Source organism: Anopheles funestus, chromosome 3RL (genome assembly GCF_943734845.2).
Source record: "Anopheles funestus chromosome 3RL, idAnoFuneDA-416_04, whole genome shotgun sequence".
Lineage (NCBI taxonomy): Eukaryota > Metazoa > Arthropoda > Insecta > Diptera > Culicidae > Anopheles > Anopheles funestus.
In genome coordinates, this window is record NC_064599.1 from 2,379,681 (window position 1) to 2,396,353 (window position 16,673).

Here is a 16,673-nt window from a genome sequence, read left to right on the forward strand (position 1 = left end):
TCATTAATTAATTCTTGAATAAAGAACGAATGTAAACAAAATGTTCATAAGAATAGATTCAGCTTTTCTGCTACATGTGCGCTTTCACGCTTCATGCAAGGAAACGTATCCTTCCAGCATATAAATTCAATCAACAACGGCAAAACCACAAGCCAAAAAAAGGGGTTTTATTTCGTGTTACACCGACAAACCTCCCGAGTTCAGCGAGGTGGAAAATTCGTTTCGCAGTAATTCTTCCAAGCAAAGCTTTACCGCTCGTCCTACATATTTAGTACCCGAAATTAATTAACTAACCCAACTAAGGACAAAACCATCGATCTTGACGATCTTCTCATGTTACTAAAACCGGACAGGAAAGGTGAAAAGGATGTGATCAATTTCGAAACAAAGGTCTCTTTCCACGCGTTATCTCTATTCTCAAGAATTCTTGAGAGATTTTCTTGCATCAAAAACTTAATATTATTTGATATCGGAAAACGGTTTCTTCCTAATCCAAAGTAACCCACTTCCGAAGAATTCGTTATTCATACCCGATCCATAACAAAATGGCTTTTTTTCTTCTTCGATTTCGCTCATCTCCGGTATACTTGTCACGAAGAATCCTTCGTGGAAATTGTCAGTTGTCACCAAGCGGATAAAAAAAACATTATCAAGAATGATTGTGTCGAAATAAGAAAAAGGAACTCAGCTGCAAGAAGAGTCATAATTTTGTAATCCAAAACCCACTTCTCACTGTAGTAACATTCGATTGAGTAATCCTTTGCAGATGGTTATGGTTTTGCGCGCACAAATAATCGATTACAGCATCATGCAGTTGCCCCAAAAATAAGGCCAAGTTCAAACGGCATTGTAAGAGGAAGGAAATAATCCATTCAACTGGAAGCTCTAGTAGTGCGCCTTGATTCGTGCAGTTTGAGCAAATAGAAAAGAGTCGAATAACGAGCTTGAAACAAGCAAAAGAAAAATATTTTTGATTTGGAATGGGAATAACTCATAGAACTGAAACTCCTACCGACAAACGATGCAATAATGTTAAATTGTAAAATACATTCCATTTCTTAAAGCCTCTCTCTCTCTCTCTCTCTCTTTTGCTCCCACTTTATCCATCTCTCCGTCTTCCATAAACACACAAACGGACTCTGTGATGGCAGTTGGAATCCTTTTGCCGCAAAAGTGCGCCGTCTCGGTCATGAAAAGGCGCATTCCATGGCAATGGTCCAAAAAATCAGTGCAAGGTCACCCGCGGACGAAACGCGGTAGATTTCATCGGATTGTAGTTTTTTTTGTCTTGCAAAGATTTTCCACATTTTCAGGTACAGTTGGGAGAATTTAGTTCGTGGTTGAATTTAGTACACGCGCAATTTGTTCACCGAAATGATCGTCTCACACGGCTTCATCATGCTCTCGCACGGTAGCACAAACTACTGATGTGCTGAGTATTTGCCACGTGAATGGTTGGCCAGTATCCAAATGTTCGTTGCCGAATTTTCTACAATCTTTCTTGACCTGATTATGGGTTTCGTATTCTGAGTATTCCAGCACCACAAGTTAGTCACCGGACCCGGACGTTCCTGGAATCAACGTGAAGAAAATATTCGCCCAAAAAATATTAACTTCTCTCTCCCGCACTGGTTCACTCTGCTCACACTTTACAAACTAAGCGACAAAGAGATCACCGTGCGAAAAAAGGTGATAACCTTGAGGGTGGGAAAAATTTATAACGATGATTTAATCCCGTCCCGCCGTGTCCACCATTCGTTTGCTTCTTTTTTTTTTGCTCCCCGTCCAACGATCTTTTATATCGTTCAGTGGGAGCGAAATTCAAAATGTAACGCTACGTATCCGGACACAGGAATTCCGATATAAATCGACATTAAAAATAAAGCACTCCGAAGAAGAATAACGGAAAAAGAAAAAAATCGGATCGGTGAATCATTTTAATCCTATCCTTTTTTATTATTCATTTATTTTCCATTTCGAAGTGCTTCGTTGTGAGAAGACTTAATGTGTTATATTTATGATTATCTTTGGTTTGTGTTGGGGGAAGGATGTAGTCGGAATGTGATTAGGATTTCAAAATTACGATCGATTTTTGATCACGAACGCATTTTATTGTCCATTCCGGTTAATATGAATATACGTAGCTTATGCCATAAGTGATTTCAAGTGGTTATAAAGTTTCAATATTTTTTTTGGTAGCATTTTTTTAATGCTGTAACTAGATCAAATGAAAACTAGAAAAATTCTATTGGCAATTACACAACAACCAATTTTCATTCACGGAATATTGGAAAAAAAACAATTATTTTATCAACCACCAGGCGCCTCCATCGTTACGTCTAATTTTCATTCAATTTTAATTCTTCTCGTCCAACAATTGTTTTCCCTTTGATCTTGAGTATTGAATATTACGCCCTAGTCCAACCTTTTGTGGACATTGTGGGTAAACATTTTCAACTTCCACAAATCGCATTCCTGCCCCGGAGGTGGCGGCGGCGGCCTAGTACAATCCGGCAGCGCACCGGACGGATCTGTATGTGACCAATTTTTGGTTAACCAATGGCAAATGGCAAACAAATCGGAAAAGAAAATGGGTCTTTTTGGTTGTCGACTAAATGTTTCGTTATTTACGGGCTGGTTCCAAAGTGAAGATATCCGACAAAAAAACGTAAACCGGAAACAAAAACGATTTACCGTTTTTCGCTCCTTTCACTGCCATAAAAGCTCCTGGAGTCTTTCTTTTTTTTTGTTTGGTTGTCGGCTCTGCAGTAACTCTGTTTGTTTTCTTCGTGGAAGGTAAACTTTTGCATAACTTTCGATTGCTGACCGTGGGTAAGAAACTTCGTACTCTTCGCTAAACTTTTCAAGCAGAAAGTTTTCAAACTGGATGAAACCGAACAAATGGGGACTATAGCGTAAAGCAAAGGAAGACAATTAAATGCTTAAACAAACTTAACTAATGCCAGGTTAAGGTGCATTTATCCGCCATTCATCAATCTTGTAGGGATGATATACATAAGAAAACATGGCTTTATAGATGATATGTACAGAGGTTTTCTTTAACACAGGGAAAAGGAACAAACCGGAATGATTAAATTACTTCATTTTGCTTCTTCTACTGCTTTTGCTTCACTTACCAGATGAAAGAATTTGTGATGATTTTTATTCGAAGTTATTGAACCGAAAACGTCTACGGCGCCAGTACACCCGGTGTTTGTTAGTCACACAGGTTTTAGGCCACACAAGAAAAACACATTCTCGCTTCACTGCTTATCAGTAAGCTTTCTTTCCATATGATGGGTATGATGTGTCTCTCAACGGAACCGCTTTCCTAATGGAATCGAAAGCTTTTTGGGGAAGGATTCACAAGCAAAACATACGCATCCATATACGCATTGAGCAGAGTGGTGAAATCACAACAGCATCAATGAGAGAAAAAATACAACAAACAGTGTAAATAGCCATTTCTATCTTTCCAACACCCAAAGCTGATTTCCGAGCCTTTTTGTGGTGCATTTTGTTTGGCGGGGCTTAACACAGAAGCTGCCACTTAAATTGCCTCCTGTTTCGGAATATAAAGCGATGTAAAGAGCGGCCCTTTTTGGGGGTAAAACTTTTGGTTCGAACAGGCAAAAGAGCGTTGTCCGCTTGAATGGTTTTGCCACGAATTCATTCAGCAGTTCGTTTTCGCGAACCATTTTTGTTGGAAAAAAGAAAAATGGAGGGTGATGAAGGAGAGGGAACACAATCTGATGATTATATTAGTATTGTTTTATCGATCCGATCGGAAGGATGGAAGGCCACCCGGGATGGAATCGAACTTTCAGCAAAATACTCAAACGTATCCAATCATTTTGAACACTGCTTTTACAACTGTTTAGAGATTTTTGATACAATTTGTAGTGAGTGAATCCCGTTTCGGTTGAAATCGAAGAAAAGTGCGATTGACTCTTTATTTGATTGTACTCCAAAAGTTAGAAAAAATAAACCCCGAAAGTAAGCCATCTGAATCGATTGACGGGGTTTTCGCTAGGTAAGAAGTCCTTTTTTCTAAAATACCTTTCCCCTAAAGCCCTCCGTCATTTCGATGGGTTGGTTCATTCGTAACAGACCGTACAGTGGCCCATAGGACACGATGAATTTGGCACTCGTTTTGCTTCCGCCAAAAATTTTCGTTTGAATCGCGCAGTTAATTTATCGGCACATTCGGCGTAGCATTAAAAGAGCACGCGACCCTTTTTGCGACAGTCTTTGTAAAGCAAGGGTTGGGAGGTTTTCTTTTTGTTTGAATGGTTCCCGGAACAGATTGTAACTTGGCTTTTTTTTTGGTTGTTTGTGTGTTTTTACAGCACAAAATCGGGCCAAGAGGTCTTGCCAATCACGTGATGGCATGTTGGGTGAAATTTCCTTCGACAAATTTATGAGTCAATTTAGCATTCATTCACGTCGATGGAGCTCAGTCAGTCAATGGAGCTAAGGATTGAAAATTAACCTAAAATAAATCAATGCTTACGAGAGAAGGCGCTTGGCTTTTTGCTACGTTTTGTGAAGAGCTTTTTTTTGGTTTTGTTCGGGAGAAAAAGTTTGCTTTACGAACATAAAGTTCGTTTGTATTATGTAACTTTCTTCTTTTTTTTTCTTCTTTGGGAATTGATTAATACATAAACAAAGCAAATAGAACCTTGCAATTCCTGAAGCATAGAATGCATGCAAGCAGTGGGTTTTGCCGAATTGTTTTATTGTTAAAGAAATAATAAATAGAAATCAAAATGTTCCTTTAGATAAGGCAAACAATAATTTTCATTTCAAGAATAAATCGTTGTATGAGATACTCTGTGTTACAATATAGAATATTTGCATTTGCAAAAAAGTTCTCAAAAAACTCTTTTTTGAAAAATGGTCGAAAAGCGTACAACTCCATGATGAATATTCGACATTCATCTGGAACCTATTTCGGGCAAGAAGCAATACTTTCAAGAGCAATCGTTAAACATTCTCGTCTGCAATTGCGCTTAACCGTTCCGTTGTATTCGCACATTCCACTAGCCAAATGCATTTCACTATGATAAACAAATGGGCAACGCCCTTTAAACAGTTGAACAAACTGTCTGTGTGTGTCGGTGGGTTATTTGCTTGTACCAAAAGAGCAGAAACCAAATCGAATCTTCCATATTTGATTGCTGTTTATGTTGCACTCGCAAGCATTAAAACTAAATTTTCATTTCAAAACCTCAACTCGCTCAAGTAAACAGTTCTTTTTTGCCGCATTTTCTGACGTCAATGTAAAAGACAATCATTTTCGGACAGGTTTTTAGCTACAAACAGTTTGCTTTGGGATCGTCTACGAATGATGTTCAATGGCAGTAGATATTTGGGGGAAAAAAGCGATATTTCGATTGAAATATTTCATAGAAATGCCATCCAGTTGAGCAAAACGTAATCGTACGACCAACCAGGCGTCTCCATCAGTGTTGCCAACGATTCGGTTTTCTATGTGAACATTCTCCCTTCAGGTGAAAAACGATTTTTGTTTCTCTTTTTTCTCCTTCTCTTTTTCTCTCCCTCTCTTTGATGCTCGTGCCTTTCTCCCTCTCATTCGCTTTCCATGATCATTTTCCCCCCAGTTTGGCACGGCAAGAGGGGGGTAGAGCAATTGAAGGTGGTAATTGTTTCACTTTCATCTGACGGGCTACTTTACGGTGGAAATGTTGCATCCAGCTGTCAGCTTCCATTAACCTTAGCCCGGGACGACGTTTATACGGGGCCGGCTTTCTTCGTCCCAGCCGGTCGTACGCAACGTGGACGAAAATTAAACAACCACCCAGAAGTGAGCTGTCATTGGATTGGCGGCTTGGTAGGTGCTCTTTTAAGTAAGCCGACCAAGAGAATGATACCCAGCGGTGTATAAAGGATGTCTATGTTTAACTGTGTTTGGGTTTGATCAACTTTCGCAGTCTGGCTGTCGTACCAGGTGCGATTACTGTTTTGGATGATAATGAATATCTGGCACGGGTAAATAATTCTGACTGCTGTTTCTTCATCTTGAATTGAATGAATCTATTATCCTATTTTTTATTCTTTACTGGGTGAATAATATCCATTACTTCGGCCAGAGTCACCATACAGTAGCGAAAAGATTTTCGTCACATCGCGTACTTGTGATCGACTCGATTCACGCACACTCACACCCGAAAGTTGTTGTATTTTATTGTCCTCGATCCGCCGTCTTTCTATAACCGTTACCGACCGAACATTCCAACGCTTTTCGATTTGTTGCAACCCCTCGGAAACACCCTTTTAGTTTATTTATGTTTGTGTGTTGTGCTGCGAGACTTCAGGTGAACTCGTTTCAATGATTCAATTGCGAGAACAATTAAGTCGACCGTTCATTAACCTCGGTGTAACATCATCTGTAGGGGACACACATTGCGTTGCGCAACGCACTCTTTTTTCGTTGAAACAAATCAACTGTGTAATACATTGTTTCAAATATAAAACGGCAACATAAATCCATTTTTTTTCGATCACAAAAATTTGGTTCAAGGTTTTATTATGCATTGTGAAAATGTTTTCTGTTCCGGGAAAACAGAAGATACATAACGTTTTATGACAAAACTCACTTCACGGAACCACTTGAGTTGTAGTGGTGTGTAGAAATCAAGCCTTTCAAGTATCATCAATCATCATTTCCTGTGTGTGCTGCTTGTTGAATATTTCCCAATTTTTCTATCAATATGAATTTTAAATCATTTCGGAAAATTGTAAAACATAATATTACATTTCCAACCGTTGGGGCTGTTTTCGTGTAAATATTATATTACGCAAGCTCCCACTCATCGTTCGCATTTCTCACATACCGTCAGCCATTTTTCATAAATATTCATCAACCGGAATCGGCTCGCGTGGCGCCCAAAAGAATCAATTTGGCGACAACATTTAAACGTTCATTGGCCATCCGTTTGAACTTGTGGCGTGTGTTTAATGAATGTATTTGTTCAGATCGATTTCCCATCATTCGTCGTTTACTGTGCAAGCGGCAATGAATAAACATTGCACTTATTTATGGAGCGAATTGTTAATCGATCCCCGTCTGGGAAAAGGGCTCGGAAATCATATCGAGAATGGCATAGTAAATGCATCACGCCACAGGTTAGACGTGCTGTAATATTTCTTACATCTTACAGCGCAAATAGGCTGAATTGGTGCAAAAAGTCTACAAACGACTGGGCGTCTCCATCGCCCGAATGGGAAGTTATGTGTCACCATGCATGAACGTGTCTATCGCTAGAACTGACATCTTGACAACCTGAAAGCGGTGGCATGAAAGCAAAACGCAACCTGTGCATATTTATATGTGTATTAGCATTTGGACGTTTGCCAAACGGTAAAAATCTTCCCCGATTTCGCAACGATTCCTCACACGAGCCAGGTCTACTACTGGGCCTCTGGCTTTGACATTGACAATGACACTGAAATGGTCATTCCTTGCTAACGCTTTGGAATGGTATCGTGTGTGACAAAACAGCTTAAACGCAACCGTATCCATATGCGTTGCAGCCGTCGTGGCCTATCGATTCGACACTTGACAACCGGGAACGGGGAAATATGACCCGCAGTAGCAACATAGCGTGAAGCGTGCGAAGGAAATAAATTCAGAAACATAAAAAGGAAACATCATTTTTCTTTTGTGGTACTCTATCGGCGAGGGACACTTTTCATATGGTGGTAAAGAATCTTTTACGCTCGTGTATTCTAAGTGCCAAAAAAAACGAATGTACAACGCTGGTACAATGGTAAATTTCACCTGACCTTACTCTTTGTCTCCCTCTCTCTCTTTCATACTTTTCTCGGCTAGACACCGGATGCTCTAAAATATGTTATTTATGCTCGTTACTATGGAGCGTTTGGCTATTTTGTCCTTACCGATTTGCCGATGGCATGCATCGAAATCCTCACAACATGAAATATGCAGATGCGTCCCTTTGGCCGGGTGTGCCGAAACACTAAAGTATTGTCTCTCTCTCTCTTTCTGAGTGTGTGATATATTGTAATGATTGCAAAAATGTATGCAAATTTAGCTTCCTAGACACACGGCACGGTGAGGGTGCTATAAATAACGGAAATATGAATGATACTTTTGTTTTTGCTAGCGAAATATTTTCCCTTTTATTAAGGTAAGATATGATTCACTGGAAAATAAATGTAATATATTTTAATGCATTTAAAAGGTTCTCCCTTTTTTGGCAGTATAACATTGTACTTTTTGGACACATGGAACTGGATATTTGCCAATGATAAATTATTGTTAATTGAAAATATCTTCATACAAGATATTTACATTCGACCAGAAATTTAACACAAATTATTGCTGGACTTGTAGAATGCCGTTTTATAAATTCAAATTATTCTTAACTCGAGTAAATGTCACCAAGAATTTCTTGTGGAATAAGTTCTGGTTTTTTGTTGGATGTAAACATTTAAAAATAACCATGAGATTGCAAGGAATGAAAAAATCTTTGATTTATTCATGTCTCACATTTTTGGCCACATTTTTTGTGCCAAAGGAAAGATCTCCCCCAAAAAAAACTGAACCAGACACTAATTACCCAACAGATTTAAGGCATATATTATTAGACATATTATGGTGGCAACGGTGACACGAAAGTAATTGACAGTAGATCAACGGTTTGTCTGCTTTCTTCTTCAAAATATAAGGGTTTTTGAGCTGATTTCTCTGGGGGGTGGTAGGGGAAAAATGCTTTACACGTGCTGGTAATTTGACCTATTGCCCATTACCGCAGACAGTATGGCGATGACCAACTAGTGTAAACAATTTTTTAAAAAGGGTTTTGCTATACCGAAAAAGAAGTTTTTAAGCTAGTTCAATCAAACATTTTCCAGTTTTGATTTTTTTATTTTTTTGACGACAGTTGAACAATTTTCTTATTTCGCTATCATAAAATGAATAATTTGACAACAAATTTTGTGACAGTAAAATATTATTCTAATGGTCATTAGAATGGTGTGTTTATTTTCAGGAGCACTAGAAAGATTTAATTGTATAAAAAAAACTTCACTTTTAGCAACAATTGATCAATTTCCTTGAAAAGAGGAAAGAACTAGCATTTAGTAGTGCATATAAAATTAAATAAAAATAGAAACACCTTTAGAACAAAGCATATTTGCTTTCCCTTTAGAGGCTAGAGCTAGCAGTAAATAGTACATACTATTTCTCACCCTAGAGCAAAACCACTAATAACTGCATCTGTTTGTTTGCCTGTTGTAAGTGCATCAATGGCTCTGCACCAACACTAGCAAAACTCTAGTGCTGAAGCTGAACGGAAGGAAGTAAAGCATATCATCATGTTTCCATATCAATTGCTTGCTCTTTATTTGTTTAATTGTGCGCTATTCACTATTCATTCACCTTCATTCCATTAGAACGGTCTCTCGCTCTCTCACGCCGTAACATAAGTTTTTGCCGGAACTCATCCGTTTTTTTTTTGTTGTGCTTTTAATGCCCACAAGGCCCACCTTGTACACGTGTGTTGAGTCCATCTGTTTTTTTTCTCTCTCTCTTCTTTCAATCCCCTTCGTCGACACATTGTTGTGAATTGGGCATTGTTTACACCGTACGGCGGATGATCGAACAATTGCCATCCGATGTTGCCCACCCACTGTTTCGCTGCTGATTTCCACGAAATACTTTTACGAAACAAAAAACCCTTCACCCCAAAAACAATTGATTGCTGCAAAAAACAAAACCGCTTATCGCACAAATTGATAAAATGATTACGAAACAACAAAATAAATAAACACCACAAACACATCTCTCATCCCCACCGTGTAACGCTTTGTAACGCCTGTCACTGTTGGCACACGAACAAAACCACACACACGCCCCGCACTAACACAATGGAACCAACAACAAAAAACACCGTGTTCCACCTGCTTTTTGGTGCACACCCGCACACAACTACTTAATCCTGGAATTTGGGGCCGAATTCTGTGCGTTACCCCTACACCGATGCAATTCGACACACACAGAAACGCGCAAGGATAAGTTTGACAGCCGTCATCATCACGATAGTGGCGTTGGTGGCAACGTCAGCACATCGTCCGCTGGTGGTAGTGGCCAATCGTCCGGTAGTTCCGGTTCCGGTGCGGCTGGACATTCAACAGCAACCGATACTGGCGGTGGTGGTGGTGGTGGTGGTGTTAGTGGTGGCAATAATGGCGCTGGACAAAGTAACGGTGGTGGTGGTGGTAATGGTGCGGGATATGCAATCGTATCGCAACATCAGCCGCTAGTAAAACCGGAACGGCCGAACAGTTTGGGACCGTCAAAGCTAACGCGACGGATTGTCTGCTATCATGGCGATGGTTGTAAGTATGATCGGAACAACATTTTGTAGGCACACATTCTACCGTTAGCAGCTCCTAATCTCTTGTACGAGTAAAGCATACACATACGCTAATGTTTGAGTTCGAACAGTCGAGAAGGAAGTTTTAGTTGAAAAGTGGAATAGAGTTGAAGAAATTAAATGTTTTATTTTAACTAATTATATCAGATCCATTGCTAACGAACGGGAAATTAAAATATTCTTTGTAAATAAGAATATGTTAAATATAATTCATAATTACATTTTAAATAAAACAATTGAAAATGATTGTACATTTTGTATGAATATTTGGATGGTTAACATATTTAATATAATAATACTTAAAGTCGTAAGTCAAAGTTTAATTTTGCTCCCATAATAGAAAGCAAACTTTTTAAAGTTTGTTGAACAAACTGCAAAGCAAAACATCAGGGTCGTGCAAAACGTATCGTAACTTTAATATTAATCCTAACGAAGTATGACAAAACGCCTACAAACGTTCGTGCGTTTTTCACCACAATTTGAAACTAATATATATTCTTGTTCTTAATTCACCCTCCCATTTCTTGCCTTCTCCGTTCTCTGCTGCAGTTCAAGATAATCAAAGGAAAACACCACCGCCGGCCAATGATGGCCAACAGCAGCACCAGCTGCAGCATCATCAGCTGCAGCAGCAAACGCAATCTCTACAGGCGCAACACCACCATCAGGCGCTCCAGCAGCAGCTACAGCAACATCACCAGCAGCAGCAGCAGCAGGCTCAGCAGCAAGCCCAACAGCAGCTGGCACAGCACGGTGGCCAGCACGGTGGACATGGGCACGGACACGGGCACCACGGTTTGCCGAATCACATCGTGCTGTCGGAGCTGCCGGAACCGCCGATCCCGGTGTCGGAAATTGGTCCGATCCCGCCACCGCCCATGTTTTCCACGCCCAGCCCCACCCTGGCCGGGACGCGTTCGCACGGTTCCGGTGGTAGCGGTGGTGGCAGTAGTGGTGGCATCGCAGGCGGAGGCCAACCACCGAATGTGCATTCCACTAGTAGCAATAGTAGTATTATGAATAACATTATACCGTTAGATATGAACGATTACGACTACGACGGTAAGTACAGTGAATGTATGTAGAAGAAGGACTGTCTTCCAATAGTTCCCCTTTTTTTAGCAAAAAAAAAAAACAAAAACAAAAGTTCCTCCCCTATTCTAGTGTAGCTTGGTAGCATGGGAACGTTTGCGAACTGTACAAGCTCGATCAAACCGCGATCGTGCTTGGCAGATGGAAGGAAAAATTAAATTTCCGTCTCAGGCTATTTATTTGCCGAAAGCGATGTATCGCTCGTCACTCATCGCACATACACACACACGTCACCAAAGTGCTGTAAAAAATGGCCTCCGTTGCTTTCTTGTGCACGTCTATTTCGTGTGCGTGTGTTTTTTACGTCGCTGCTATTCACAACAAATCATCCATCCTGCAAGCGAACACTGCACACTAACGCTTTCTGGCTGACACTAACGCACCCCAGCATGATAGTTATAGTTAGGGTGATTGCTTTGTTGGTAACACACCATAATTGTTCGACGACACGGAGAAAGAAGCTTAGAATAGTTGTAAAACTTCTGTACTGAATTTGTAAGTTTTGCTTCAGTCATATGAAATTGGGAAGTTTGTTACACATTCGGAAGGTAGATTAAAAGGAAGAATAGAGTCCCTTGGAGTCACGGGAAACGAGGGCGTGATCTCTGAAAAAAGATCATTTTTGAAGTGTTCAAAAACTCTATCCAATATCTGGAGACTATAATTAAATAGCCTAAACCAGGGGCCTCCAAGCTACGGCCCGCAGGCCGCATGTCCTCCCCAGAGATCCCAAGATATTCTTTCCGCTATGGGCTAGTCCACTCAAAGCGACCCGCCATCTAAAAATTTTCGAGTCTCCTGGGCTAAACGATACTCGCTATTGATTTAGAGTAGTTATGGGCGGGTCGACCCGAACCTATTGGGTCGGAGACATCCATAAGCGACCAAGTAGGTTCAGTAGGTGCACGGATTCCGGCAGGTGCAAGATAACATGAGCGACTCCGATCCGTGGGTGCAAGGAGTTCGGGTCGGACTCGGGTCGAAGTAGGTTCAGTAGGTTCAGTAGGTCCAGTAGGTCCAGGAGGTGCAATGATTCCGGTTGGTGCAAGCTACGATGTGCGACTCCGATCCGTGGGTGCAAGGAGTTCTGGTCGGAGCCCATCACTAATTTAAAGTTTTATTGGGTAAATGTACATTGGTCGAAATCGCAAGGTACGGCGTGTCGTGGACATGGAATCATCATATCCAAATAAACACTTACATTTTAAGCGATCTTTTTCCATTTTTTCAACAAAATGTGTTGCAAAAATAATTTCATATTATTCTTTGTAAAAGCACCCAATCGTGTAACAGTTACTCTGAGGGAAAACCCAACACATCGAACAATCAAAAACTCCATAATACTGTAGTTCTTAAGTCGTGTGCGCGTTTCCGGCGTGGCGTTTTGGTTCTTTTTTTATCTTTCCGTCAATAAACTGCACCACTAGCTTGAGGTTTTGTTTCGTCACTTTTCGCTTCGCTTACCACGAAACCTGTTTGCGTTTGATTCTGTTTGAAAGTTATGCAACAGGATGTTGGTGGGGGTTAGAAGCGTATTGGCCATCGAAAAAAGGGTTTTTTTACAATGGAATGTGTAAACCCTTGAGTTGGTGGAGATTTTGTTAATTTTAGAAAAGAATTTCATTTTTGTTTATTTCTTGTTGGGTGATTAATTTGTTGAATAATAGAAAAACGAAGATTTTTGATACTCTTCTATAGCGTCAAAGGTTTAATTATCAACTTAAAATGGGTTTTTAATTTCGATTCTTTTGAAAGTTTAAGTATCATTTTAAAAATAAAATATTTATAATTATCCTTTGCTTGTATGAACTAAAAAAAATTCCATCCAAAAAAGGTTAGGCCACCGAAAAAGCAAAAACATATCTAAATAAGCTCAAATGAACCCGACCAAAATGGTTTGAAAATAAACCATCGACATCAGTGTCAGAATGAAATAAGGCGAAAAGAAAAACATTCCTCTGTCGCCGCCCGTTTTACTCACGATGAGTTTCGTTGATGAGATCCCCGTGCATTTTGGGCCCCTTTTTGCTACTGTTGCTCATCTTTGCCAACTGACGCATTTACCTTCGTCAGACAACCCTCGACGCAGGGTTGCCAATTTTCCGTTTTCCAACACCCACAAACTCAGCCGGTGGTGGAGGGCGGTCTGGTCGAAATATTGTAACCGTCACGAAACAAAACGCTTCAGTGACTTTGGCGTATAATTATACTTCATCGCAACACCGAAAACTAGATGAAGTTACGTTGGATGGATGGTAATGTGTAACCGTAGCCAGCAACAGCTGACGACAACCCGGGGAACCCCTTTCGGTACAGGTGTGGCGCAACAATCTGCGATCGTACAAAACCCGTACGTTGCTGGAAAGCTGTTTGCTGCGGCTAATCAGCTTCACCAGACACGCTAATGAATGTATTTACCTAAACAGTGCAGTGGAAGACTATTTTGCAGCAGAACGCTTTCCCACTTCCGCCGAAGGATAGCTTCCACTTCCGGTCGGGCGGAAAAGTTGTTTTTTGGTAAATTTCGCGCGTGCTAAATTTTCATTTTGCTCCGTCGCTGTTATGGTTTTTTTTTTTTGGTTTGTTTTGGGCTGTGCACGTGAGTTTATTATTTTTAATTTTCCTCCGGGGAAAACATCCAACCAAGCGTTTCAATGAATGAACCTACTCGTACCACAAGCTTGGCCATGCCAACTCTGGTGTGTTGCACCAGCAGATCGTCTGTTTTCTATTTAGCGAAGCGCCATTTTCTGAATGAAGTAAATAAAAAAAGGGGAATAGACGACAAGAACAAAAAATCCAAACCCCACGACCGTTTAAAAAACCGGAAAACCAGCAACATGACATTGAAATGAGAATCTGCTTTTAACGCGCTACGTCAATCGTGTGTACATATGTTGCACACCGGAATGGTAGAAGAAATAAACGGATTTGTCCGAGGGGGTTTTTTTTGGTATAAATCACAGCAATAGAAATTTCGTCACAAATGCGCTTTAAGTGATGGGGGGGTGGGGGTATTTGATCGTGGTGTGGAAAAGCGTGTTTTTTTAACTTCTGTCCCATCACGTCACACATTTCATTCGCGTTAAAATTATCGACATGGGGAAATTAAATCCCAAGCCGATGGGTAGCTTTGTGTAGCTTTAATTTGTCCAACGAAAGCAGACCAATATCGCCAATATTAAATTTATGATCAATTTTTAGCGACTCACGTGCGATGGTAATAACAATTCTAATACGTCTATAAATTTGAAATTATAATTTTCATTAATTATAGACTTTTACCACGATAAAATGTCTAGGAAATTATATTAAATGTTTGCAAAATTAAATTTAAATAATTAAAATTAAATTCTTAATTTAATTTAATCTAACAGTGTCATGAAGAGAAAGAAGACATATTCTCACCTTCATCATACATTCTTCTTATTAAAATATTTTGAATAATTTTACGAAATTCTGTTAATAATACATTATTACTTTTCCTTTCGCTTTTTTTGTTTTTAACCGACATCAACAGATCATGAAAACAATGATCAAGAAGAGGTTGATTCCGATGAAGACTACATGTACCCAATGTCCCAGCCGAACCCCAACATTGACACAAACCGCATCGACGAGATACCGGCAAAGGAACCGAACATTAACGCGGTCCCATTGAAGTCGGCGCTGAAGAAGAAGGGTTCCAATCCGGGCACACCGACGCAAGACAACCGGGCGCTGGCGGTACGATACGATACAAATCCACCGGCTGCAGCCACGATCAAGTAAGTTCCGATTCTTTCCGTTCTATAGTAGCTGTTACGAAGGGCCGAAAGAGAGACAAGTTTATCCCCGTGTTACGAGTTCCCTCGCGAAGGTCAGACAATAGTGCAAGAAGGGTTTTTTTTTGTTTCGAAGTAGCAAGTTTTAGCTTTAGTTTCCACCCAAAACTTCACCCTTCAATTCTGGTTGTGTTGAACGTGCGCTCCCTACATTGTGAGGAACTTTCCGTTCAGGTGTAACTTGGTAGCAAGTAGATCCGAGCACGCGTTTCTCCATGCGTTTGTGGCACCGTCTAGTGTGGATTTGTTGAATCTCCTAGAGTTGTTAGACATTTATTGCTCGTCGTTCTTTTTTTTCTGTACTGGTGAACGTTTTGCAGTAGTTTCGTAGACTCATTCCCAGACTCCCTGCCAGAAAACGTTTTCAATGAGCTAGAAATCATCGAAGAATTCTCATCTAAACTGTACATTTTCCAAATGTCCTTATTCATTGAGTCAGCATCACAGTCCCTTAGTTAAAATTTCGATTTTCCCATTTTTCTCGTACAGATCAGAACAAGCCAAATATTTAAACTTTACTCTGAAAATAAGTTTTTGAAACTTTTGTTTTTAATCTCTTTTTACTTACTCCTGTCGTCTACTGTTTTCTCCTGTCTTACTCTCTGTTATCGTTCGTACTTGTACTTGTCCAATATTTCGTATCTTCTATTTCACAATTACTTATCTCTCTCTCTTTCACTCTCTCTTTTCTATGTTTCTCTGTTTGCCCCCCGTTTTTTTACGCGTGTGTAATGTAAACTATTCAACAAACAAAAAAACCAATATTCCTTTCTGTACATTTTAGGCCAGTTTTACGACCACGGATTAGAATATGGTAATTTCACAATTTAATGTTTTTTATTCCTCCTCCATTTGATTCCATTCCCTGTTTTTTTTTTTGGTTTTCATTTTACCGATTGCAACCCACCTAACCACACTTTTTTTACTGTGACATTTAATTGTTTTGTTTTGTTGTTTGGGTGACATGCATTATGTTTTCTATTTTCATTAATTCTTTAACTTTATGGAATGTTAATTGTTTTTGGTCGTGTGACTAACCTTTTGTTTCGGTTTCTCCTGTTTTCATCTCTACACGCTGAAATGTACGAAACTGCGCTGTTTGTTAATATTTTCACAATTTTTTTTTTTGATTTTTGCTTTTGCATCGCATATAAATCTGGACCACCACCACTATACAGCACCATATTACAAACTAAAACTTTGTTTGAAGCGTCACAATTTCCATGCCCATTTTTCCTATAGATGTTCCACCGCGCGAATGTAATCGCTTTGGCCCGTGCTTTCTGTCACGTGCTGGCTTTTTTTACTTGCGGCACGTACAGCTTCCGTAGCA

The 16,673-nt window shown here is 39.9% G+C and overlaps 2 protein-coding genes across 5 annotated transcripts in view; one reads left to right on the forward strand and one right to left on the reverse strand.

Moving 5' to 3' along the window:
• LOC125771157 (protein yellow-like) overlaps positions 1 to 16,673 on the reverse strand; it is a 486,298-nt gene that overhangs the window by 239,427 nt on the left and 230,198 nt on the right. The gene's annotated exons all lie outside the window — the stretch shown is intronic.
• LOC125771143 (phosphatase and actin regulator 4) overlaps positions 1 to 16,673 on the forward strand; it is a 51,110-nt gene that overhangs the window by 27,120 nt on the left and 7,317 nt on the right. Inside the window, exons 2-5 of the mRNA XM_049441517.1 lie at positions 10,048 to 10,386; positions 10,974 to 11,486; positions 15,037 to 15,283; positions 16,125 to 16,154. Coding sequence (XP_049297474.1) covers positions 10,048 to 10,386; positions 10,974 to 11,486; positions 15,037 to 15,283; positions 16,125 to 16,154 — 1,129 coding nt within the window. The remainder of the gene's footprint in view (positions 1 to 10,047; positions 10,387 to 10,973; positions 11,487 to 15,036; positions 15,284 to 16,124; positions 16,155 to 16,673) is intronic.